General features: G+C 47.4%; 1 protein-coding gene across 1 annotated transcript in view; it reads right to left on the bottom strand.

The window, feature by feature from the left end:
- Window positions 1-23,648, bottom strand: part of LAMB1 (laminin subunit beta 1) — a 74,575-nt gene that overhangs the window by 3,673 nt on the left and 47,254 nt on the right. The window contains exons 22-30 of the mRNA XM_086696956.1: window positions 23,204-23,418; window positions 22,408-22,504; window positions 11,719-12,088; window positions 8,613-8,797; window positions 7,509-7,750; window positions 4,157-4,360; window positions 3,374-3,518; window positions 1,143-1,350; window positions 791-932 (exon numbers count right to left, since the gene is read on the bottom strand). Of these exons, the coding sequence (XP_086553082.1) occupies window positions 791-932; window positions 1,143-1,350; window positions 3,374-3,518; window positions 4,157-4,360; window positions 7,509-7,750; window positions 8,613-8,797; window positions 11,719-12,088; window positions 22,408-22,504; window positions 23,204-23,418 (1,808 nt within the window). The remainder of the gene's footprint in view (window positions 1-790; window positions 933-1,142; window positions 1,351-3,373; window positions 3,519-4,156; window positions 4,361-7,508; window positions 7,751-8,612; window positions 8,798-11,718; window positions 12,089-22,407; window positions 22,505-23,203; window positions 23,419-23,648) is intronic.

The raw sequence follows: 23,648 nt of genomic DNA on the forward strand, positions 1-23,648 counted from the left end.
AGGGGAAGACAGGTTTGTATCAACCAATGGTAAGAAAAGCAGGTTGAAAAACCACCTCCTAGGTTTTAAACATTATGGGTTGTTGGCTTGAGAAGGGCTGACTAATAGCATCTAATTTCAAAATATATTCTGAGAAGATGTGTAAGGATCACCTGAGTCCACTTTTTCCTCCATCTATTAAAAAAAATTTTTTTTAATGTTTATTTAGAGGGAGAGAGAAAGAGTAGGAGTCAGGGAGAGAAAGAGTGTGAGATAGGGAGAGACAAAATCCGAAGCAGGCTCCAGGCTCTGAGCTGTCAGCACAGAGCTTGATGTGGGGCTCGAACCCACGGATTGTGAGATCATGACCTGAGCTGATATCAGATGCTTAACTGACTAAGCCATTCAGATGCCCCCCACCTCATCAATTTTGAGATCCTGGTCTTAAGTATGTAGGTTACTTTTGGGCTGCTTTATAGCAGAATGAGTTTTCTAAAACTAAATTTCGAAATTAATACTATCCTTCATACTATTAAATAGAGTCCTTGAACAGGAGACAAAAATATACACTATCTTCCTTAGGCTTTTTGTAGGGGTGAACGTAAAGGGGGCCCTCATATGCCAGTGTCTTCAGGGTCTTTTTCCCCACCCCTGAAAACACTTTTAGCATCTGTGCTGAGGGAGTAGTTCAGATTTATGTAAATTAGAGGAATCCTTTAGTGTTTAGTTGTAATGGTTTTCATGTAACTGTCAAATGCACTTTGATAGGGTTTATGTGCCTGTTTTCTCCCACGTACAGCAAGGATCTTACCGAAGTCAGCAGGTTCTGGGTTCCCTGGATGTCTTCATCTGCTTGTTTAATTGCTTTCTCTGCTGCAATCTGGGCCTTTTCTGCTTCCTCCAGAGCCTCCTTGACCATGTCTGCAGTGACTTTAACATCAGTTGCACTTTTGCTGAGGAAAAGAATGAGACAATCTATGTGAAAAAGTACTTCCTCTTAGGGCATTTAAAAATACCTTTCTTTCCAAGAACAGCCTTTTTGGAATCAATCAGAGGGACTCATACAGGTCACACTTAGAAATTTCACTGGTTGAAGAAATCCCTTTTACTCCCTGCTAGATACACAAAATAAACCCCCTAAATGCCACAACGTCTTCAGATACCTGGCTCTTTTAGCTTCTTCTAGCAACATCTCCGCTCTGGCAATGTCAGCAGCGCTTTGCTGTAGAATAACCTCTACTTGAGAAAGGCTTTCAACTCGCTCCCGAATGTCTTCTGTCAAGTTCTGTAACTGCTCTGGGGTGCTGGGCATTTCCATTTTCAGCACTTCGTTAGCAACTGCTTCAATGCTGTCCAAATCAGCACTATCCTCTGTCAAAAGCAAAGATGTCCCCATAAAGAGGTGAAAGTCACAGATGGTTAACTTAGTCACTTCTGGTCACCCACCAGGTGAAGAGCATTCTGGGGCGACATCAAGACATACACATAGTCTGTTTAAGAACTTCTAGTCTCGTTGAGTAGTTACACATGGAAAAGTTAACTACTAGAATTTGCCCATAGGCTGAGAAAGGAAAGTCTTCGTGGGGGATGAGGAACTGATCAAGTTTTGAAGGATAATAGGATTTGGAAGGACAGAGAGGGACATCTTTGGATGGAGAGACTGTATGGGCTGAGCATGTCATGTGAAAGTCAAACAGAGTGAATGGTCCTGATTACAGAAAAGAGGACCCCAGGATGTACATCTGGGACTTGATTCTAAAAGGCAATGAAAACTTTTAGTTGGGGTTGGCAGAATAGCTAGGAGACTATTATAAATGCAGATGTAAGGAACTCATATTCCTTGTACAAATGATCTGAATTTTGGAAATTACCAAAAAGGGGAAACCAGTTAGAGAAGCAAGAGAATCCGATTGTGTATTATCAAAGAAGCCAAAGGATTTCAAATGTCAAATGTGAAAGGTGGTCGAAAAAATGCTCAAGAGGTTAAGCTTTAAATAGGTCACTGATTGAAGGTTTTTTGATTTTCTTTTTCACTGTTAATATAAAAATGGACCCCCTAAGGATTTGAGCACAGGAAAATATTTGATCAAGCGATGGCTTCCACAGGATGTTTCATAAGATACCCGTAGGATATCACTGGCTCCTTTCTTATTCCCCATTTTCCTGCTAACAGAATACTGATTTTGTTCAGGCGCCTACCTCTAAGGTAAGGTAAACCTAGCAACTCAAGAGTTAAATGCAGATTGGCATGCCAATTAGGGTAATCCCATTCTGTTTGCCAGTGACATTTCTGCATCGGCATGGGATGCATTTCTGGCCAGTGAGATTATGGAGAGGACTGCTCACCGCTTCTGGGGAAGATTTCCTCCCTTTAAAAAAGGTACAGTGGGAAGAGGTGGGGTCTCCTTCCATTAGATATTATTGAGTATTTATGTGAAGTCTGAAATTTTGGCAGCCACCTTGTAACCAGGAGGAGCCAGCCTGACAGCAAACCTGATATTCTTACTCCCTGGGTCCCAGAACCATGGAGCTATCCTACTACTGAACTTGTTATGTGATATAATATGCATCTCTATTGATTAAGTCCATTTCACTTAAAAGTTTTGTGTAACTAGAAGCGAAAACCTTCCTTACTAGTAACACTTAGATGGTTGACCAGAAACATGCGCTGAACCACCAATTCTAGAGATTTTCTTCCTCTAGATACAACACTAAGGGATAGAGCTAACCATAAATACAAGATCCTGTAAATGACAGGATTACAACGCTTTGCAGGCAATGTCAAAATAAGCCACTATTCTAAGGATCTAGTGACATTCTATGTAATCTAGAACAGATTCCAAATTCAGTTCTCACACTATGGGTTTGAATTCCCGATTTCCTACTTGGGTTTCCCATCTGTGTCTGCACAACATCAGAGATTACTTACGTGCACATAAGCTTAAGAAATGCCAACATTTGTTAACATGAACTTTGTTTTGGTTTGGGAAATGTTACTTTTTATTCCCAAGCAGAAATTGATGTTATCTAAAACGCAGACTTGAATCCTGGTCTCTCAAACACAGACTCTTAGAAAACAGTTTTTAGGGGTGCTGTGGCTCAGCCAGGTAGGTGTCCAACTTTAGCTCAGGTCACAGTCTCATGGTTTGGGTTGTGGGTTCCAGCCCTGCACTGGGTTCTCAGCAGAGCCTGCTTCAGGTCCTATGTCCCGACCTCTCTCTCTGCCCCTCCCCTGCTCGTGCACCACCAGCGCTCTTTCTCTCTCTCAAAAACAAACATTTTTTAAAAATGGCTTATAGAAGCCTGACAAAAGTTAAAAAAAGTAAATAAAACCAGTTTTTATATTCCAAGATAGGAAGAAATATCTAAAAGTAAAATGAAAATAACTCCTTACGGGTCAAAAAGTTTCGGATTTGCTTGATCAGATTTCTCAGGTCCTCATTGCTCTTGTCCACTTTTTCTTTGGTGGCATTGGTTTTCTGCAGAACATCCTGAGCATTTTGTTTTGCCTCGTCTGCCCTCAGTTTCGCTTCAGAGACCTAAATAGGAGGAATAAATTACCCAGGGAACAGCTTCACTCTTTCTAAAGCAGACCAGAATACTATAAATGGTCCAGAAAATGATGCTGAGAAACTATGCATTTGGAATCCGGGCTTTTAAAAACCAATGCCTTTTCATTCAACTGCAGTGTATCCCCATAGAGGCTGGAAGTACTCAGTATACAGATTGCTACATGATAGTCTTCTACAGACAGGACTACGATATAAACATTTGTTCTAATGTGTTTAACTCCTCCAGAGCATCTGGTGGTCTATAAAATATTTTTTGGGGGGTACCAATATAAATATTTCAGTTAACTTTGTCACTTTGGAAAAATCAATGCTCAGTTCGTTGCTCGGGATGAGATTTTTACAGCACAGCTGAATGTATTCAGAAGACTGGCCCCCTGGTCAGTAACAGAATTATCTCAGATTACAGTCAGGAGGAGAAAGCACGTTCCTAAATCATCTCAGAACAAAACCGTCTCGTGTATTTCCCTGACCTCACAAAAACTTGAACTTTCCTATTTGACGGTGACACTCGCTTTTCATTTTACCATTTAGAACCGATTTCTCCCCTCCCGATCCTCCTCCAGTCGGTCACTGCGAGCAAACGCCAGGGCCGTCGGCCTAATTACCATCTTGGAGAGCTGCTCCACCTCGGCCAGGGCGCTCAGGACATCGCGGTCAAAGTCCATGGCTTTCTGCCAGGCACTGTGGGCGACCGTGACCAGGCCGCCGCAGCCGGGTCCCCCACACTTCTTCTCTCCTTCGTCAGTCCTGCAGTTCGGGCCGCCACACTCGGTCTCGGAACAAGAGGCCCCCGGAGGCGTCCCACAGGTCTGCAATGAGCCAAGAGGCAGGCACGAGCCTTCAGAGAGGGAGTCTGCAACAGCTGTGCAGGGCCTGGGTGGCCCGGGGGGCCCCAGAGAACATGTAGGTGGTCCTCAGCAAGGGTGCTGGAGAACACAGTGTTCAGGATGGAGAGAGGAGCCGAGAGCTCAGGAATCATGGCCAGGGAAGCCATGAAAACTTAGGATGCTTCGACAATACCTCCTGCCCTGATGAACTGGAATAGCATATGGGTGCTGTGTGGGGTGCAAATGTTATCTGCTGGGTCAAGTTGAAATCTGCCCAACATGGGAGCCAAAGAATGCTTCCCCTTGATCCTAGACCATTGGATTAAAACAACAAGAGGTATTAAACTTTTTTAGACCTGGCATCTGGTCTGCTTTGGTCAATAGGGTGACATAAAAGGCCCATTATCTGGCCTTTTAGTACCTTCAAATCTGGGGAAGACAGGCTCACTGTGCATAAAACAGCCAAGAATAGGTCAGGTACTATCAGGAAGAAGGAAAGCAGACAGAGGAGAGATGACTGACGGCTGCAGCTGTAGTTGGGGAAGGATGTCCTTGCTGTCTGATGGGGTTTGAGCAGGGCAAGTGGGGGAACGTTCCAGACGTGAGAGGAAAACAGAAAACAGTAGGGACAAAGGTGGATTTCACTTTTACAAAAAGCAACCCCCCATAATCCTCTGTCCCCAGACTTCTCCTCTTCCTTACCTACCAGAAACTTCCAAGGATCAGGGCCTGGCCACTGCATGCACATGCACACTGATAAATTACAAGTCTGCTGTGTGATGGGAAAGGCTGAGCAGGGAGCAAACTGCAGAACAGTCCTCTCATATTGAAAAGAGGCAGTGAGAAGCAGGTAATGCTCCCAAACAAGGAAGGTATTCTTTTTAAGAAATAAAGTAGGTTTTGAATAAATAGTCAACTCCTTAGACTAATAATTTTCTGGTACTTATAATCCCATTAGATCTCAAATTAGCAAATCGTTTTGGGGCACCTGGCTGGTTCCGTCAGTTAAGCGTCCTACCTACTTCAGCTCAGGTCATGATCTCACAGTCTGTGGGTTCGAGCCCTGCATCGGGAGCCTGCTTCAGATTCTGTATTTCCCTCTCTCTCTCTGCACGCCCCCCCCCCCCCCCCCCGCTTGCGCTCTCTCTCAAAATACTTAAAAAAATAAGTCTTTCATGTAGCTGGCTTACAGAACATAAAATGCTTCAGAAAACAGTTTATTCTGCATTGCCACAGGAGAACATGAGCCGTAATCAAGAAGAGAAGCAGAAGGCCTCAGGGAGGCCTTCTAAAAACAACCTACGACACCCTAGGAGATCTGTTCTATTTCAACCCTGCAAGCAGGAAAAAAACCAGATGCAAAAACAAAGAACTGAAGGTACTCAAAAAACACAAAGGGACAAAAACCTCTCTACCCAAGAAATACCAGTATGGAACCTGTAAAGGGAGATCTCATAGGAGAATTAAATACCTGCAGTGAGCGAACAGAAGCCAACTCATCCCTGGGCAGTTCACCCAATGGAAAAGCAGGTACCAGGAAGGGCCCCCATTCGTATGGCCTGATCAGGCAAGGGACCCTTCACGCCCTCCCTTCCTAGACACCTGTTGCAACAAGCAAACCTCCTTTAGCATGATCAGCTGCTTTCATTTTAGTTTGCGGAGATTTTATCTGTCATTACTGGTTTTTACTAGAATTTGTAACGTAGGACTCAATCCTGGAAGGAAAGAGAATTGGCATTTCACGCCTATATGTAGTGACTTTGTGCCCTGTGAAGTTTACATGTTGCTCTGGGCCTCGATTTTTCTAATAAGCCACGACAGGAGTGATCCGCCTTACTCCCTCTTTCCACTAAATGCTATGACGCTTAATAATCTATCACCTTGTAGGCATCCATGATGTTGGGCACAATAGTCATGACAGCGTGTTTTTGCCAATTTCAGAGACAGTGAGATGGGGGGAAGGTGAGGAGGCCAGGAGGGAAGGGACTTGCACTAAAACCAAATCGTAAGGAAGCCTGAACCATTCGCGGTCTTCTGTGCACCACCTGCCTCCTGCTTTCTATTGTTCCTAAGCTAAGAGAGCACAAGCCTGAGTCTATAAACAATACGCTCCAAATTCTCCCAATAGGTATCCTTCCATGAAAAATGGTAAAGAAGCAAGAGGAAGAAAACAGGCAGAGTTTGGCTTTTTTTTGGCCCTCTGCCAGATTTTCATTAAACTCACTCCTCAATTTCATTTGGCTCCGGAGTTACTTTTTAAAAGCTTCTGGGAAATGAATCTACTTTCGAGGTTGGTCTCAAGGTTAATCTTCACCAGGTAAAGTTACTGGAACAAAGGAACATTTTTAATTTACACCCAGGGAAAAAATTCTTTTGCTCCTTTAATTTTTTTGAAGAAGCCCCACCCCCCCCCCCCCCCCCCCCCGCCCCCAAATATTCTTGAATGGCTCCACTGTGAAGGAGTTTGCATTTGGAATCAGAACTACGTGAAAAAGGGAGCACCTGGGTGGCTCAGTTGGTTAAGTGTCCGACCTCGGCTCAGGTCATGATCTCGCAGCTCATGAGTTCGAGCCCCATGTCGGGTTCTGTGCTGACAGCTCAGAGCCTGGAGCCTGCTTCGGATTCTGTGTCTCCCTCCCTCTCTGCCCCTCCCCTGCTGTCTCTTGAAAATGAATAAACCTTCAAAAAAAATAATAACTATGTGAAAAAAAAAATGTCTACAGTTTAAAAAAGGTTAAAATCTGAATAAGAAGTCACCGATTCAATTTAACAGTCTGGTCTCCTATCCAAGTACTAACCAGGCCCGACCCTGCTTAGCTTCCGAGATCAGACGAGATCGGGCGGGTTCAGGGTGGTATGGCCGTTGATTCAATTTAACAGTCTGGGAAAGGAGTTTTGATTCTTTGTATCACAGAGGAACCGGCTAGCTGGACGTGGGGGAAGGTTGGAAAGGCACCCACTCTTGTTTTTATCTGGCTTGAAGGTGGATACCCATAGGGGGTCCAGAGACCTGAGGCCAGGTTCACTCCCGCTGGTTCATTTGCAAAATGAACAGTACGACTGACAACACAGGGTGGGTTTCCTTCCTAATTTGCATCAGAGCCTGGAGACCAGACCCTCAAAACCTTACCATCTCGGCAACGGCTGAAAGGTCTAGACTCTGTAGTTTGCCTGCCAGTTCATCCAGAAGGCGGGCCTGTTCCTCTTGTTTTTCCCTGAACTGGGATTCTCGTTCCAACAACAACTCTTCTACTCTGTCCCGAGTGAGAGTCGACTGGTCCACAGTGCTGTTGGAATCTGTGGTGGAGGCGTTCACCCTCTCCTCTGCCTCTAGAGACATCTGGAAATACTTGGTGATGCTATCCAGGGCGCCTAGGGCATCAAATGAAATGGCCCGCGGTTAAATCTCTCGTCCTCGTGCCCGTAAGGGATGCCCGTATTTGGTGTCTTCCAGCCCTCAGTTTACTGTATGGTTTTGTTTTAAAACTCAAGGACCAAAATCTTTACGAAGACCTGGAACTTTCCTCTCCTGAGCAATGGCTACACTTTGTCCTATTAACAGCTATTTCTGGCCAAACATCTGGATGACAAATCAAGTCAATCATGCAGATGTCTGCATACAGGCAACTTTCCAGTTCTTTCTCAATAGCTAGTGGTGTCAGGCAGGCTGCAGATCACACGTCCAGATATATTTTAATCTTTTCTTAGTCATTTGACTATTTAGATCCACTCAAATGACTAGTATTACATATGTAAAACAGCATGGCATGTTTTGGCTTTAAGGACCTAGCCAGAAAAATAAATGATCGTGCGTACAATAGGATGGTCAGTGCTATCTAACACTGCAGAAACTGTTCCCTGAACAGGCAACATTCTTGAATATAAAAGAATTTGCTGAAGTACCAATTTAATTTCCTAACTATTCAGAAGAGCCCATTTCCAAGAAAAGCCAAGGAGGTTAAACCATTCACTGAAAAAAGCCTGGAAAGGGATGCCATTCTCACACACGATGACTGCTGCTCACTCCATTGGCGTCTCCCTTTGTCTCTCTGTGCCCCGGCTCCCACATTTGTAAATGGGGACTGTAATCCTTACTTGTGCCAGAGACTCAATGAGAAAAAGCTTTAAAATTACTAGAAAGCATTAACGTTTACTCTCAAAGTGCTGTAGTAAAAGGTTAGAGGGGGTTAAATCCTGTTGTCCAGGATTGCACATTGGCACAAAAAATGCTCACCCCGAATATCTGAGTTTTTGATAAATTCCAACTGCTCAGCAAGCTCTTTCACTGTGTTGTCTAGGCTTTCTGCTTCTGTCTGTAGAGAATCTAGTTCTCTGGCCGTACTGTTGCTTTGGGAAGCTGTGTCAGACAATTTCACTTCTACTTGAGCCATCTTGTCTGTAACATCTTTGGTTAATTTCCTGTAAAGAGAAGGGTAAGTTTCCGGAAGTAAAAGCAACCAAAGGGGAATTCTGAAGTCTCACTTTTTTATTTTTTAACATTTTCTACAAATACTGTCCCCATTACTCTGTAACTTCAAACCAACTCAGTACTTTGTTAACTATTTACTTCCACGTACTAGTTTTATTCTCTTCAACATTAGGAAGCTGTATCAAATCCACCAATTTTCCTTTCTTCGAAGACCTGGAAGAAAAGCCTAGAAGTGCCAATCAGCGGCGTTGTGGTGGATGCATCGGAAGAGGGATTCCGAACACCTGCTGTCTTCTGAGCAAAGGTCCAGAGCGTGGAGTTCCTGCCCCGTATGTGGGCAGGCTCCAAACCCACACAACCCCAGAGCTCAAAAGACCTAACTGACGCCAGTGTAGAATTGTGCCTCCCAGCCACCTGCCAAAAAGGCTCTTCTCCAAACCTCAGGGATCCCCTTCAAGATGAGACATGCAGAGAGGAAGCCCCACAGCCACCAGGAAGACAAAGAGCCATCCACATGAGCTCTCCGTACATTCCACCTGAGCAAGGTCCCATCAAAGGAGCCTCCTCGTCCACCGACAAGCAACCCTTTTATCTTCCGTAAGAAAGAAGGTAGTTATCTCCCAGAATGGACTTGGAAACACATTTAGCTTTCACAATATTTCATTTGGAATCTAAACCCAACTGCATTCTCTTCCGTTTGTCACATCTCCAAAGCTGTATCTGAGGCATCTATTTGGATATTACTTATATATACAGTGTGTGTGTGTGTGTGTGTGTGTGTGTCTGTGTGTGTGTGTGTGTGTGTGTGTGTGTGTGTACATAGATAATCACAAAGAACATAATGTTTGAGAAGACCTTAGCTCTGGGCTTTACTGGGTCACCTAATTGAATATAACTGTCTCCTCAGGGAGGTAAGAGTCAGTATAAAACATGGGGAAGATGTACAAAGGCCAAAAGGCTGGGGGCCGTTAGAAAAATGCTATTTAAAGCGGAGATAAAAATCATGACCCGACTCAAAGGAAAAGTGCTTAAAAGGATTTGTAGGCTAAACTGCATTTTATAAACTCAACCTTCTTTTTCTGAGGCAATTATAATATAGTTTCTTTTCTCAGTGCTCTTTTATTCATGTGTTGGTTCTCAGCAGGCTTTCATTTCTTCCCAGGTCTCCTACAATGTTACAATTTTTAAAGGAACCGAATCTAACATTGTATATTTTTTAATAACAGCCACTTTGGATCCTAAGACCTGTGTCCTTGGATGTTGTGTTGACACAAGATTAATCAAACCAGTTTCCCTGAGCGATTACAATCTACCCGATTAGATGAATAGTGAGGGTAGAAACAGAGCCATTTCAGGAATGTAACCTCTCTTCTGGCAGGCTCTCAAAGGACACCCAGATTGTTTTGTTCTCCCTTAGGTGCAGGAGACTGAGGCCAAGAATCAGGTCCTAAGTGGCCTGCACTCGGACGACAGCCTTCTCAAGCTTGTCGCTACGTGTTAGGAGGCTGAGGGCACCACCGTCTCTTTAATGAGGTAAAATCCCTCACTGAATGCATTATCGCCCTGCAGCAGACATTTCCGAACGTTCTGTGTCCCGGACACAAGACCTCCAGCCTGGAATCAAGGACCCGTTACTTGAAACCTAGGAGGTCTAGGAAGGACCCCCCACAAGGTGCCTAAGCGCATGTCTGCTGTTCCCTTGCTGCTGTTTACAGCGCAGAGGTGAAAAGTCCATCTGTCTTCTCAGGCTGATTCAAGTCCCATGACACAGAAAATCTTACTATGGTTCTGTCATAACGTACAGTCACCTCAGTGTACAAGGATTTAGCTACGAAAGAGTTCCCCTTGGGGCGCCTGGGGAGCTCAGCTGGTTGAGTGTCCAGCCAGCTCAGGTCATGATCTCACAGTTCGTGGGTTTGAGCCCCGCATCGGGCTCTGTGATAGATCAGAGCCTGGAGCCTGGTTCAGATTCTGTGTCTCCCTCTCTCTCTGCCCCTCCCCCGCTGGTGCGCTGTCTCTCACTCTCTCAAAAATAAACGAAGGAAGGAAGGAAGGAAGGAAGGAAGGAAGGAAGGAAGAAAGAAAGAAAGAAAGAAAGAAAGAAAGAAAGAAAGAAAGAAAGAAGAAAGAAAGAAAGAAAGAAAGAAAGAAAGAAAGAAAGAAAGAAAGAAAGAAAGAGTTCCCCTGTTTGGGGGGCCCATTGTGGAAGAGTAGTTGCAATGTCTGGGAGCAGGAAACGTGCAGAAAAACGATCCCCCAGAAGTTCAGCACGACTCAGTTCTCTCTGCTCTCACTGGCAAAATCAACACTATGCAGAGAGCGTTACCCAGAGACGGGCTAAGAAGAGAATTTTTCACTGTAGAGAATTTGTTCAAATTAAATGAAGGAAGCTCTGCCCTAGTGAAGCTGCGGAGATCGCTTGGGAATCGGGGGTAACCCATCTCCTTGGGAGGAGAAAACCTCCCCTTGTATGCATTGTGCGTTTGGCAATGCCACGGTCACTTCACAGATCAGTCTTCTGCTGCAAGGTACAGACAAGGTACTGTCCTCCCCTGGTCCACAGGAGAGGAGAGAGACGCAGGCGTAAGTGAGTCATGCAAGTTCTCAAGCCAGCGAGCAACCAAACCACGGCTCCGTTACGGATCCTTGGTTTCCGAACTCAAAGCTCCTGCCATTCTACTCCCTTGGAGCGCTGGCTACAAAGGGGGGCAGTGGCTCTAACACGCTTTGTCAATGTTCACTCGCCCCATGCCTGGAGTAAAGGCTGCCGGGAAGCCAGTGCCCAGCATCTGTTTTCACTCACGGGACAAACCACACCTTCCAATGGAGGCACCCAGCGGGCATGTCTGCCCTTTATTCCCCAAGTGGAAACACTACCGTGGGCGCCTTCTCTGGCTCAGGAACTACTTACTCTGCTTCCTCAAAGAGATCCCCGATGTTCTTCAGCGGCTCCGTGGCTGGGCTCTGGGCCAGGATGTCTCTGATCTCATTGACTTTCTTCTCCACCGAGTCCACAGTCTCCCGGTAAGGCCCAATCACGCCACTGATCTTCAGGGCCTTGGCTTTCTCCAGGAACTTCTGGGTCCGATTGGTCAACTCGGCGACGATCACATCCCACACGGCAAAGCACTGGTGGCAGGGAGTGCAGTCGGGGAAGACCCCCGAGTACCCGCGAGTGCATTTGTCACAGCGCGGGCCCTCGACACCCTCCACGCAGACGCACCGGCCGGTGGACTGGTCACACTGTGGTGTCTCGATGCCCCTGGGGTCACAGTCACAGGCTGGGAGGGAAAGAGCAGTGCTGTATGATCCCCTAGATCATGAACCTCAGCGACAAGACCTGGCATTCAGAATCCTCAGTCATGTTACAACGGGAAGGCGTCAACCGGGCAGTTTACCAACGGCTCTGGTGGAGACTAGACCAGCCTCCTGGAGCACGTGTTACCCTGACACCCGCTAACCCCTTTACAGCGACAGTATTGATTTTTCTCCAGTCGACACTCATGGTACCCAGCAGCGCAGAAATGGTTTACGTGCCTGTCACCGAACTCTCACGATAACCGGACAGGACGGGGGACCTGCCCCAAGTCTCACACCAAGGAAACGGCCGGGCCCGGATTCCAGTTGAGCACATTACAACTCCTGTCCGCTCTTAACCTCTGGCCTGCCTCTGCCTCCCTCTTACTCTGACTCCCCCCAACTCCCCCCCCCCCCCGGATGCCAGCAGCACAGGCAATTCCGGTGGCATCCTGACGACATGAACACCTGCTAACACACCTCGCCCTACCTGGTCACAGAACTGGTGACTACGCAATGAAATGCAATGAACCTGATAACAAGAAAACTCAATTGAGAAAAAAGTCCTAGGAATCCCAAGTATCTAGTTTAAAGGCTTTCCACTAAGTGTAATGTGTGGATATCTGCCGCTGTGACGACCAGCCCGCCCCAGCACTGAGACCGCAGGCTCCTGAAATGTCAGAAGTCAGAGAAGGGACCTGGGAACCAGTCAGCCCCAACTGCTCACTGGCCCAGCAGGACTGGCATCTCAGCCAGAATCAAATGGGAAAGGGTAACTAACGTTGGCGGTCTTGGCTAATGGAGCTTGGCCGACATTACTTATCACGGTGCGTGTGCTACTGACCCTGGCTTAGAGCCCCAAATCTCAGGGGGCCAACTTATTTCTGTATCAACACCTGATGCTAGCAGTATTTGTATACTGTCTAAAAAAACACAAGGCCTGTACAAACATCTCTGGCCTTAAATCCTTTCTGGGAAAAGGTAAGGGAGTAAGAAAAAAAGAAAAAAAAAACACCCCCCAAAAGTCCCCCAAAACAAATCTATTATTTCCCTAAATAGACTGAAGACTCCAAGAGCAGGAGTACATCTTAAATTTTTTTTTTCTTTTAACAATTTTTTTTAATGTTTATTTTATTTTTGAGAGAGAGTGAGTGGGGAAGGGGCTGAGAGAGAGAGGGAGACACAGAATCCAAAGCAGGCTCCAGGCTCTGAGCTGTCAGCACAGAGCCTGATGCGGGACTTGAACCCACGAACCGTGAGATCATGACCTGAGCCAAAGTCAGACGCTTAACCCACTGAGCCACCCAGGTGCCCCCAATTTTTTTTCATGTTTATTTTTGAGAGAGACCAAGCACGAGTGGGGGAGGAGCAGAGAGAAAGGGAGACACAGAATCCGAAGCAGGCTCCAGGCTCCGAGCTGTCAACACCGAGCCCGATGTGGGGCTCAAACTCACAGACCACGAGATCATGACCTGAACCAAAGTCGGACGCTTAACCGACTGAGCCACCCCGGTGCCCAAGGCAGGAGTACATCTTAGACCATTTTTTCCATCCTCTGCACCAAGCCCAGGATTAACCTACAACTGGAGTTCAACAGTCTCTGCCAACCGAGGCTCTAACCTCATTTTCCGTATAGGCACGCAAGGGACATTTACACCCCCACCCCCACGAAAACAAAACCATCCTACTAAAAATGCCAATGTCAACTGTGGCAAAACACAACACATTCATACTCTCAGATACTGTTATCTATTTGTGTCCGTAGCTGCAATTGGTCCCTGCAAGGCTTTCTCATCAAACATCGTCCACAACCAGTTTCACGGATGGTCCTGAGATTTGCTCGCTGACCTCCATGCTCTAAACCCAGAGAGATGCGTTTGTGGCCCATTTTTCTGATCCCCACCCCCCGCCCTACCTTCTGCCTTTTATCATCATTTATCTTTCATGGCCTTTGTTGGCCAACGCCACTCCACGTCCTCGAGCGGCAAGCCTGAGCAGTGCAGCAGTCAGCGTGCCTGGCTGCGAGTCCGGCCTTCTCCACACCACAGCTATGCAACTCCGGGTGCTGAGGAAATGGAGTCACGGCCTCCACATGGGTATGATGGATCCCACCTACCACACAGGATCGCTTTCAGGATTTCATTAACAGCTTAATTCCAAAGCGCTTAGAGGAATATCTAGCTCATTGCAAGCACTCAAACATTTTTATCATCATCACTTTCTGTGTTCCGTGCAAGTGTCTGGGCGTTTCCTGCCCAGAGTGTTGCCTGACCGCATTTCCACTGCAGGGCGGGGGGGAGGAAAAGAAAACCTGTCACGGCCTTGTGTTTATCTTTGTGTATTTGCCAATAACATGAGTTTTTCAAAGATTTAAACTATGGAATATTCTAGTCCTCAACGTTTGGGATTTAAAACATAGCATTCCATTAGTGCCTTGGGTTCTCAAAACTAAACTTTTTTTTTTTTTTTCATTAAGTACATGTTTCTTTCCAGGCATTTCAGGCATGTTTCATTTTTCCTGTTTTTTTCGGGGGAACATGCCCATGAGTCAGGGAGCAGCCTGAATGAGCTATGAATAACTTTACATGTGTTCCCTACACCATTATTTCCAGGAGATGTTCCCGGAGAGAAGGGTTCCATGATCAGTAAATTCAGGAAAAATCATCCTGTTGAAGATTCCAAACAAACAGCAGCATATTGAAGATTCAGAGTAATCCTACAGGAGAAGTCTTGTTTCATGTTTTTACCCAGTTGTATCCCAAACACATTTGACCATCGAATCTTCTAGTGGAATACCAGGTGACACCCCAGAGAAACAACAGGGAAGGTGTGGGAAACCACAGTCTTCACCAGTTTCGGAGATCAGAAGAATGGAAAGAAATTGAATAATGAAGAGTTTACATTCTTTAAGTTTTAGGAATGGATTTCCATGTCATTTTGGTAAAATTCAGCCATCTTTCAGAAAGCTGAAAGTTACATGGGTCATCTAAGTCCTAGCCTGTCAAACTTGGCTGTACATCAGAATCACCTGGAGCGTTCACAAAAACGCAGACTGCTCCCCCAACTCCCCAGACCCAGATTCAGAATCAGTGGGTCTGGGATGGGACCTGAGAATTTGTGTTTCTAATGGATGTCAGGTGCTGCTGACACTGAGGGTCACCGGATCCCATTTTGAGGAGGACGGATGGTGTTACTTTGCTACCTGTTCTAGCTTTCTTTTTGTATGTGAATGTGTGCTTGTAGGGGTGAGAGGAAGACAGAGGGAGGGAGGGAGAAGAAAGAGAGAGAGAGAGAGGGGGTGGGGGGTGGGTGGTGACAAAGGGGGAGAGAATGGGGGAGGGAGGGGCAGGGAGGAAGGAGGCGGGAGAGAGCAAGAGCGTGTGTGTGGTGTGTGTGTGTGTGTGTGTGTGTGTGTGTGTGTGTGTGTGTGTTCATCCTTCAAAGGGCGGAGCCGGGGCAGAGTCATGACCTTGGAAGCTGACGGATGTAGGCTGATGCACAAACCTAGCGACCTGTGTAAGAAGAGGAATACATGACACCATCTGTAAAAATGGGATTGCTCCTGCCCCGCTCATCCCAATGGGCGGACCCATGGGGGCCCTAGGTGGCCCAGTAGACCTGTGCCTGCTTGGTCATCTCTCCCAGGCGTGGGACACCTGAGGCAGATGGCGCTTATGCTTTCACTTTGCTTCGAAAATTCCTTCTTTCCCATAGATAGTGCAAAGGCACACCTTCATTCAGTCCTAAAGAGGTTTTTACTGGTTTCATGCTTGGGGCAAGGGATGGGTGCACATGTTGCATTTATTTTTTAATGTCTCTAATAATTTTTTATTTACTTCAGTGGTAAAGGCACTTCTTGCTCTCATTCTGTCGTGGGCATCTTTGAGGGACAGACCCTGGCCCCAAACTGTAGGATTTAAAACACAAGTGCAGGGGTGCTTGGGTGGCTCAGCTGGTGAAGCGTCAGACTTCGGCTCAGGCCACGATCTCACGGCTCGTGAGCTAGAGCCCTGTGTCGGGCTCTGTGCTGACACCTCGGAGCCTGGAGCCTGCTTCTGATGCTGTGTCTCCCTCTCTCTCTGCCCCTCCCCCTCTCACGCTTTGTCTCCCTCTCAAAAATAAACAAACGTTAAAAAAAAATTAAATAAAAATAAATAAATAAAAGGCAAGTGCAGGGGTGCCTGGGTGGCTCAGTCAGTTACACATCTGACTCTTGATCTTAGCTTGGGTCTTGATCTCAGGGTTTGGGTTCAAGCCCCCTAGCAATGAGGGCACCATGCCCAGCGTGCAGCCTACTTAAAAAAAAAAATAAAGTCAAATAAAATAAAAATAAAAGGCAAATGCACTCCCCTGAGGGCTTTCCTCTTTCTCTGGGGATAGGGCCATAGTCCAGGCCAGCCCTCTAAGGAGTGGACTGACAGGACCAGTTTAGCTGAACTGACCAATATTCCTTTCCTCTGATTGGAAAGAGTCAAATTTCACAGATGGAGTTCACAGACTGCAGTTTCATTACTGAGAACTTCAACCCCGGAAAGGCACCCAAAGACTACATGCATCAGGTTTTCATTTCAAACCGAAGCAGGGAAACCACTAAGCTCCTGTGGACATGTGCTTCCCTCCCTGACTCCTGGGGATGCCTGCGAGGCAAGCACTACAAGACCCACATTTACAACCTCGTAAAAGGACCTAGCCTAAGAGCACGTCCCGCTGAAGCAGCAAGGTTGGTTCTCACCTGTCCACTGACAACTTCACGGACACCGAAATTGCGAAGGAGACCCTCCAATCCTGGCTCACATTCGCTGGGGTCTAAGACTCCCACACTAACCAGGCAGGCGATCTCTGACGAGGGCCAAGGATTGTGTCCTCTCTTCAGAGGAAGGGCTCGGGGCCCGGGTGGACCTATAGCTCAGCACTGCTCTAACAAATGGGATTCTCTGGCAGAGGACCACAAATTTTCTCTTGGAAAGAAGAAAGTGGTTAGCAGAAGTTGTGGCCTCACCTTTAAGGTGAACAAATCACGGAGATGAAGACTAGCATTTTAAAAACAAGATGGGGGGGGGGGGGCGCCTGGGTGGCTCAGTCGGTTAAGCATCCGACTTTGGCTCAGGTCATGATCTCACGGTCCATGAGTTCGAGCCCCGCGTTGGGCTCTGTGCTGACAGCTCAGAGCCTGGAGCCTGTTTCGGATTCTGTGTCTCCCTCTCTCTCTGCCCCTCCCCTGTTCATGCTCTGTCTCTGTCTCAAAAATAAATAAACGTTAAAAAAAAATTTTAAAAAAAACAACAAAAAACGAGATGGTCATCAGGGTGCCTGGGTGGCTCAGGCAGTTGAGGGTCCGACTCCTGGTTTTGGCTCAGGTCATGATCTCACAGTTTGTGAGTTCAAGTCCCGAGCTGGGCTCTGTGCTGACAATGTAGCACCTGTTTGGGATTCTCTGTCTCCCTCTCTGCCCCTCCCCTGCCTGCTTTCTCTCTCTCTCAAATAAATAAACGTTAAAAATAAAATAAAAACGAGACTGTCATCAATTTTGATGAGCCATAAGAATTCCACCTTCCTCTGTAAATACATTCTCAGTTATGTGGTCGGTAGGTCTCCTCTGTTTTTCCCAAGTTTTCTCCTCATTTAAAAATGTGATCTCTAAGAGATAGGTAAATGACCTATAATGCACCCATTTTATAGATCCTGAGGCCTGGAGGAACACACTGGCAGGTCAATGTCAGAACAGGAAACCTCAGCCTCTTTATCAGTAGGTATAACTTCCTTCTCCAGGGCCCTCCAGCAACTGAGCAAAGTCTGTCCCCAGTGGCCTAGCGTTCAAGGCTTTCACAGTCTGGTAAAACCGAATCTCCCTATGGGTCCCCATGGATGGTTTCCTGAGGGCACCCCCGCCCCCCACAGCCTTGCTGCTACATTCTTGTCCTTGAACCAGGACATGAACTCCTCTCTCTAAATATCTTTCATCAGGAATCACAGGCCCAGGCAAAGAACAGGGACACTGGGTCACGTGGACCTGACTTCAGAGCCCAGATCTGCCCTCACCTGTGCTTTGTCTCTGGGCAAGTCACTTAACCTCTCTGCACCTAAGATTTCTCAGCTGTGAAGTGGAGGTTACATGTGTCCTCACAGATTCTCTGCTGTCAAGATAGAACCAAGAGCAGGCACAGAATGTCCCCACAAGCACTCCGCACACCTCAGATTCTCTGTGGATGGCCACCAGTGTGAACCTTCTCCCCGGCCCCTTGCTGAAGGGCTCCTGCAGCTCTTGCCTCCTCTGACAGGTGGAAAGGTCCGTACCGCTTTCCTCCTACCTCTTGCGTCAGGTTACTCTACGTGCGCCATTTCCTCAGGCGGCCTGCCAGCGCCTGGCGCTTCTCTGCTGCATCCACTCCCCACTCATGCTCAGTACTGTGTTCATATCCAGCCTTCTTCCTGAAACTTAAATCTGCCTTGGGACACACAAAGTGCGACATCCTGGGGTGCCCGGGGGCTCAGTCGGTTGAGCGTCCGACTTGGGCTCAGATCATCATCTCGCAGTTCATGAGTTCGAGCCCCACGCTCGGCTTGCTGCCGTCAGCACAGAGCCTGCTTCAGATCCCGTCCCCCTCTCTGCGCCTCCCCACTTGCGCTTTCTCAAAAATAATCAGTAAAAAAAAAAAAAAAGCAAAGAAAATGCTCTATCCTAAATTCAGGCAACGGGGTTATTTTCTTCTGTCTCGCACCCTGCCTCAAAGTAACACGGGGCTCCAGGATTTGCTATAATGCCGAAAGGTTTGCTGATTCTTTACCGAGGAACTTCCATTTCACCACAAGGGACATCTAAACATTTTAGTCTCTTAAATGTGATTTCGCTTTAAATTCTCCGCCTCCTTGGCCCCACCTGTTTTTCGGTCTTGCTAACATAACTTCGGTTTGGGGATGAAAATTGGGCAATAGCGACTTTACCTGCAGAAAGGAGCTGGCTGGCTGGTCAGAGGGTTGGCAGGCTTTCTGTCTCAAGGCCCGGATAGTAAATATTTAGGCTTTGCAGGCCGTATGGTCTCTGTCACGACTACGCAACTCTGGCTCTGTAGCACGAAGGCGGCCGCAGACGGTACATAAACAATCGCACCCAGGCAGGGGGCTGGGTTTGCTGACTGAGCCCTGGTTCGCCCGCCTGTGGGCTGGCCCACCCTCCAGGAGACACAGGCTGTGCTGAGGATCATGGAAGACGAGGCTTCCCTCTACTAACAAGAGTATTTGTGGTTCTCTCAAGAATCAAATTAAGTCTGATTTCCCAAGTCACACAGCAAATAAAGTACAAGGTGGGTAACTAAGTGAATCCCAGCCTAAGAGCACAAGTGTTCTAAAAACTCATGCCTGAGCAAAGGAATGCACTTAATTTTTCTATTAAAGACACCTTGAAATGAGAAGCAAGCATGATGGGAACATGGCCACTACCCAGAACCTCTCACCTATGCCGCACATTTCCAATTTGCGCTGGTTTAAGAGACACTGGCCTTTTCCAACAGCTAGAAGCCCTCCCTTCGTGATCTATGAATCAACAGAATGATTCCACATGTGACCCTTTGACTCCTGAGGGGGCACAATGTGGCGCTCCAAGCTGAGGTTTTCTCCGGCACATTCACTAGTGGGTGGACGAGATTCTCTCCGTCCCCAGCACAGTGGTGGGCTTGTTTAGACTCGGACGACTGGCCAAGAGCCCCAACCCGCCTGGACAATAGGAACATTCAACAAGTTATAAGTTTGAGGCTCAACTCATTTGTCTTTTACACAACCACATTTTTTTCCATAAGGGGAAAACTTAGCTATGACCTGGGTCTTCCCATAAGCATGCAGTTTACAAAGTGGCACCACAAAGTCAAAATGTGTGCCCTGCTCCAACCGAAAGATTTGAAATTGAAGACTCTTTGGCAGTTAATTACCTAATTTGAGAAAAGCGGTCACATTTTTTCCCCCCACGGTTCCATCTAATTTCAGCCGATACCTATTCCTGTCCCTACTCATTGTTGGACCCCGTCCCTTCTAGAACTTGTCCACCCCCTATTTCTATTTGTGAGGATAGTCTAGTCCATCCAAAGCCCAAACTCCAGGTGCTGCTAAATTTTTGCCCCTGTCTCATCCGATCACACTAGTCCTGCCGCACTGCCATCTTGGACACACGAGGCCCTGTGATGCGGTGACCAGCCCCCTCCCCGCCCCCAGCCACCGTTAAGTAACATCTTTCTTTCTCTCTCTGGAAGCTTTGCAGATTAGGAGCTGTTTGGGTCCCAACATTTTCGAGATTGACCTCTCTGCTGGATAAAGCAAAGTAACTGGTGGCTGCAGATGTCATGGACTTCACTCTTTGCAAAATTTCTAAAACAGGATCTAACTTTTGACCTGAATAAGAGAACACTGTTCCTATAAGCCACGATTCCTCTGGCAGATGGAGAGCTAAAAGTTTGAAGATGAAAGGGTGAGGGGTAACGTTCTGCGCACCAAGTGAACAATTCCCTGATTGACTCTAGCTCCGGGTAACAGGCTTTTCGTGGGCACGAAGCTTAGACAGAGCCAAAGGTCAGCAAGCTTCGGCGGCCAACGCTATTTTGCCCACGACACACGCCGGGAGAATCAGGCTCTAAGCCATGATAAAACCATTACTTGGAGAAAATCAAGCCCTGGGGGCATTACGAGATTGAGGGATCTGAGAGAAGAGTGATTATGGCCCTGGAGAAACTGTATTTTAAACAGGATTTCACTTGAGGGAGACAACCTAGAGCAAGCAGCTCACTGAATGTCACGGACCTTCTAAAGGCAGTGAGAAAATCAGATCCCATGAGGAACCGACATCTGGACTGAAGAATGATGTGTGGAGAAGCCCTTGTCCATCCACACTGCAAGGATCATCTCTTCTGCGGAACAGACCTTAACCTATGATGTTGGTACAAACCCTTCTGACCAAGCCTCAGTTGAAAAACAAATCATCTGATATTTGTTCGGGTCGGTTCTCCCCCCTCGTTAAGGAACAGATGGGCAGACTCTGAAGGAACACTTAGTATCTCGGTTCTGACCTTGGATAGGAGATACTCAGGGAACCGCTAACTTGAACATCTGTATCATTTCTTGTGATAGTCGCATCCAAAAAACAAAAAGGTCACTTTTTATTTAGAGTCCGATAGGGACCTAGAATTTCAGACGTGTAATGAGGAAAACATATCCAAGACCAGTGAAGAAACTGCAGAGATAGTTTCCATACTTATAAGTGTGGAACATGGGGAAGAAAACCCAAGTAGGAAAGAAAAAACAGGAAAACAGAATAGAAACAGTCCATTAAAATCCTTTCCACAAATGCTCTCCCTTTAAGACCTGAAAACATTGGAAAATATCTGGCAGGTCCAAACCGAAATTGCAACAGCATGAAAATTAAGCAACCCTTACGATTCATATGATTTCAACAAGTTTTTGTTCTCAAGAAAATGTCAAGTCTTCCCTCGTACTCAGTTTTATCATAAGCCTACATGAAAATCTGGCTTTTGTTCACACGTAACAGACCTAGAGTGCCTGTCACCTATTCTTTTGTTGTGCGTCAAGATGTGAGGACGTTGCCCTCTGCTTCCCACTGGTGGGGACATCACACGGGGGCACACGCACCGATGGCTTTCGCTGTCAGCAAAGTGCACTTGACGCATTGGAATTGGACGAATTTACCAGAGCAAGCATTTAACTCCGTGTGTGCTGGTAAGGAAGCTGGCCATAGATACTGTTCAGAGGGGGGGAAAGTCAGTCTGCGGAAATACATGGTTAATATGAGCCCGTTTTGGTTAAAAGCATCTAAAAAAGCCATTCTGTGTGTCTTCATAACGTGTACACGGCTTTGTGCAGAGACAAAGGTTACCCCCTGGGGAATGCAGGCCTGCTTTTACTACCTACGCTCTCAATAGGGCTACGTTCGTTAGATTTTTATTTTTATTCTTATTTTTTGAAATAGTCATTTATTTTTTGGCAGAGGGCAAGTGGGGGAGAGGAGGCAGAGGGGGATCTGAAGCGGGGTCTGTGCTGACAGGCTGAAAGCAGCAAGCCTGACGCGAGGCTCGAACTCACGAACCCTGAGATCGTGACCCGAGCCGACGTCGGACGCTCAACCGACTGAGCCACCCAGGCGCCCCAGTCATTTCTCAAACAACGAGCGCGAGTTTCTTTTGTAATGAAGCACAGCAATAAACGCACTGGTATTCCGCTGTAGAGTTGACAAAAAGCTCGGGGAGACACCTGTCTGCTCCCTCCACCCTGATCCAACGCCAACCGAGAATGCCCGCGGCCTCACCTCGGCACTCCACGTTGGGGTCTCCCCAGAAGAGCTCCTGGCACTCGCTGCAGGTGCGGCCTCCGAACCCAGGCATGCACTGGCACTGCCCCGTGAACTGCGGCCAGAAAACACACCTCGGTCACAAGGGCTGCCGGGTGGGAGGCAGCGTGTGTTTTCTTCTTCGGCTGCCGGTTAGGGCAGGTGGGACTGGACTGTTAGCCTGAAAAGACCCCTACATCCTGACGGGAGGAGCGAATCTCACTTCTCTCCTGGGTGCTCGGGCCCCCATGCCAGCGTCTCCTTCCTGCTGTTCTGTACCACGGGCTGGAAAGGCCCAGAGCACGTTAGGCTTTATTTACAGGTTTCTTCACAAACCGCTAAAGACCTAGGCCACCCTGAGAGAGTCACCTGCCGCGGGGAGCCCTTCATTCTCAGGGTGCGTCAGGAAACAACAGCACCTTTTGCAGTGCTGGAAATGGCCGCTGGCTTCCTTTCAGGCTGGACAGCTAAGAAAAGGGTCTGATTCAGCAGCCTGGTATGGAGGAGATATAGCACACCCTTGTCCGTGCTCATGGGGGTCCACACCACAGCAGGGGCCCTGGACTGAAAGGTCATCCCCGACGAGCCATCAAGTGAGAGCTGATATTCAGTCTGCGCTGTGTTTGCCAAGCCGTGTGCTCCGAGGTGAGGCTGCGAGCGTGAGGAGGGGGTGCCCTTCTCTAACTGGGGCCAAGCCACCCGACGGGCAGGACTCCTACAGATGAGACCCTTTCCTTCTGCCATGACAGCCTCACCCCCGGCCACAGCGCCTCACCTCATTGCAAGATGGCCCAAAGGAATGAGCGGGATCACAGCTGCACGGGTCACACCCGGTCCCGCTGGCCAGCTGCCAGGTGTTGGGCGCACAGCGGTCACAGTTCTGCCCGACCACATTAGGAAGACACGAGCACTGACCGGTGGTTTTGTCACACTGGCAGTCAGAGCCGTTGCAGTGGTCCTGCACGGTGCCCAGGTAATTGCAGACACATTCTGTAAAGGAACAGCGGGATCGGATTTACTCACATGCATCAAGTTCCTAGAATTCACAAAACACCCAATGCGATGCAAAAGTTCACTACCTTCTCATGGCTAAGATTTTCCCTCTCCAGATTTTGGCCTGGAGATGCAAACAAGTAAGGAAAGGAATGGAGGGATTAAAAACAAAAAACAAAACCAAAAAAAACCCCCAAAACACTAAAAGTGCTGTTCTTTCGCAGTTC

This window comes from Puma concolor, chromosome A2 (genome assembly GCF_028749965.1).
Source record: "Puma concolor isolate L17-30 chromosome A2, mPumCon1.1.hap2, whole genome shotgun sequence".
NCBI lineage: Eukaryota > Metazoa > Chordata > Mammalia > Carnivora > Felidae > Puma > Puma concolor.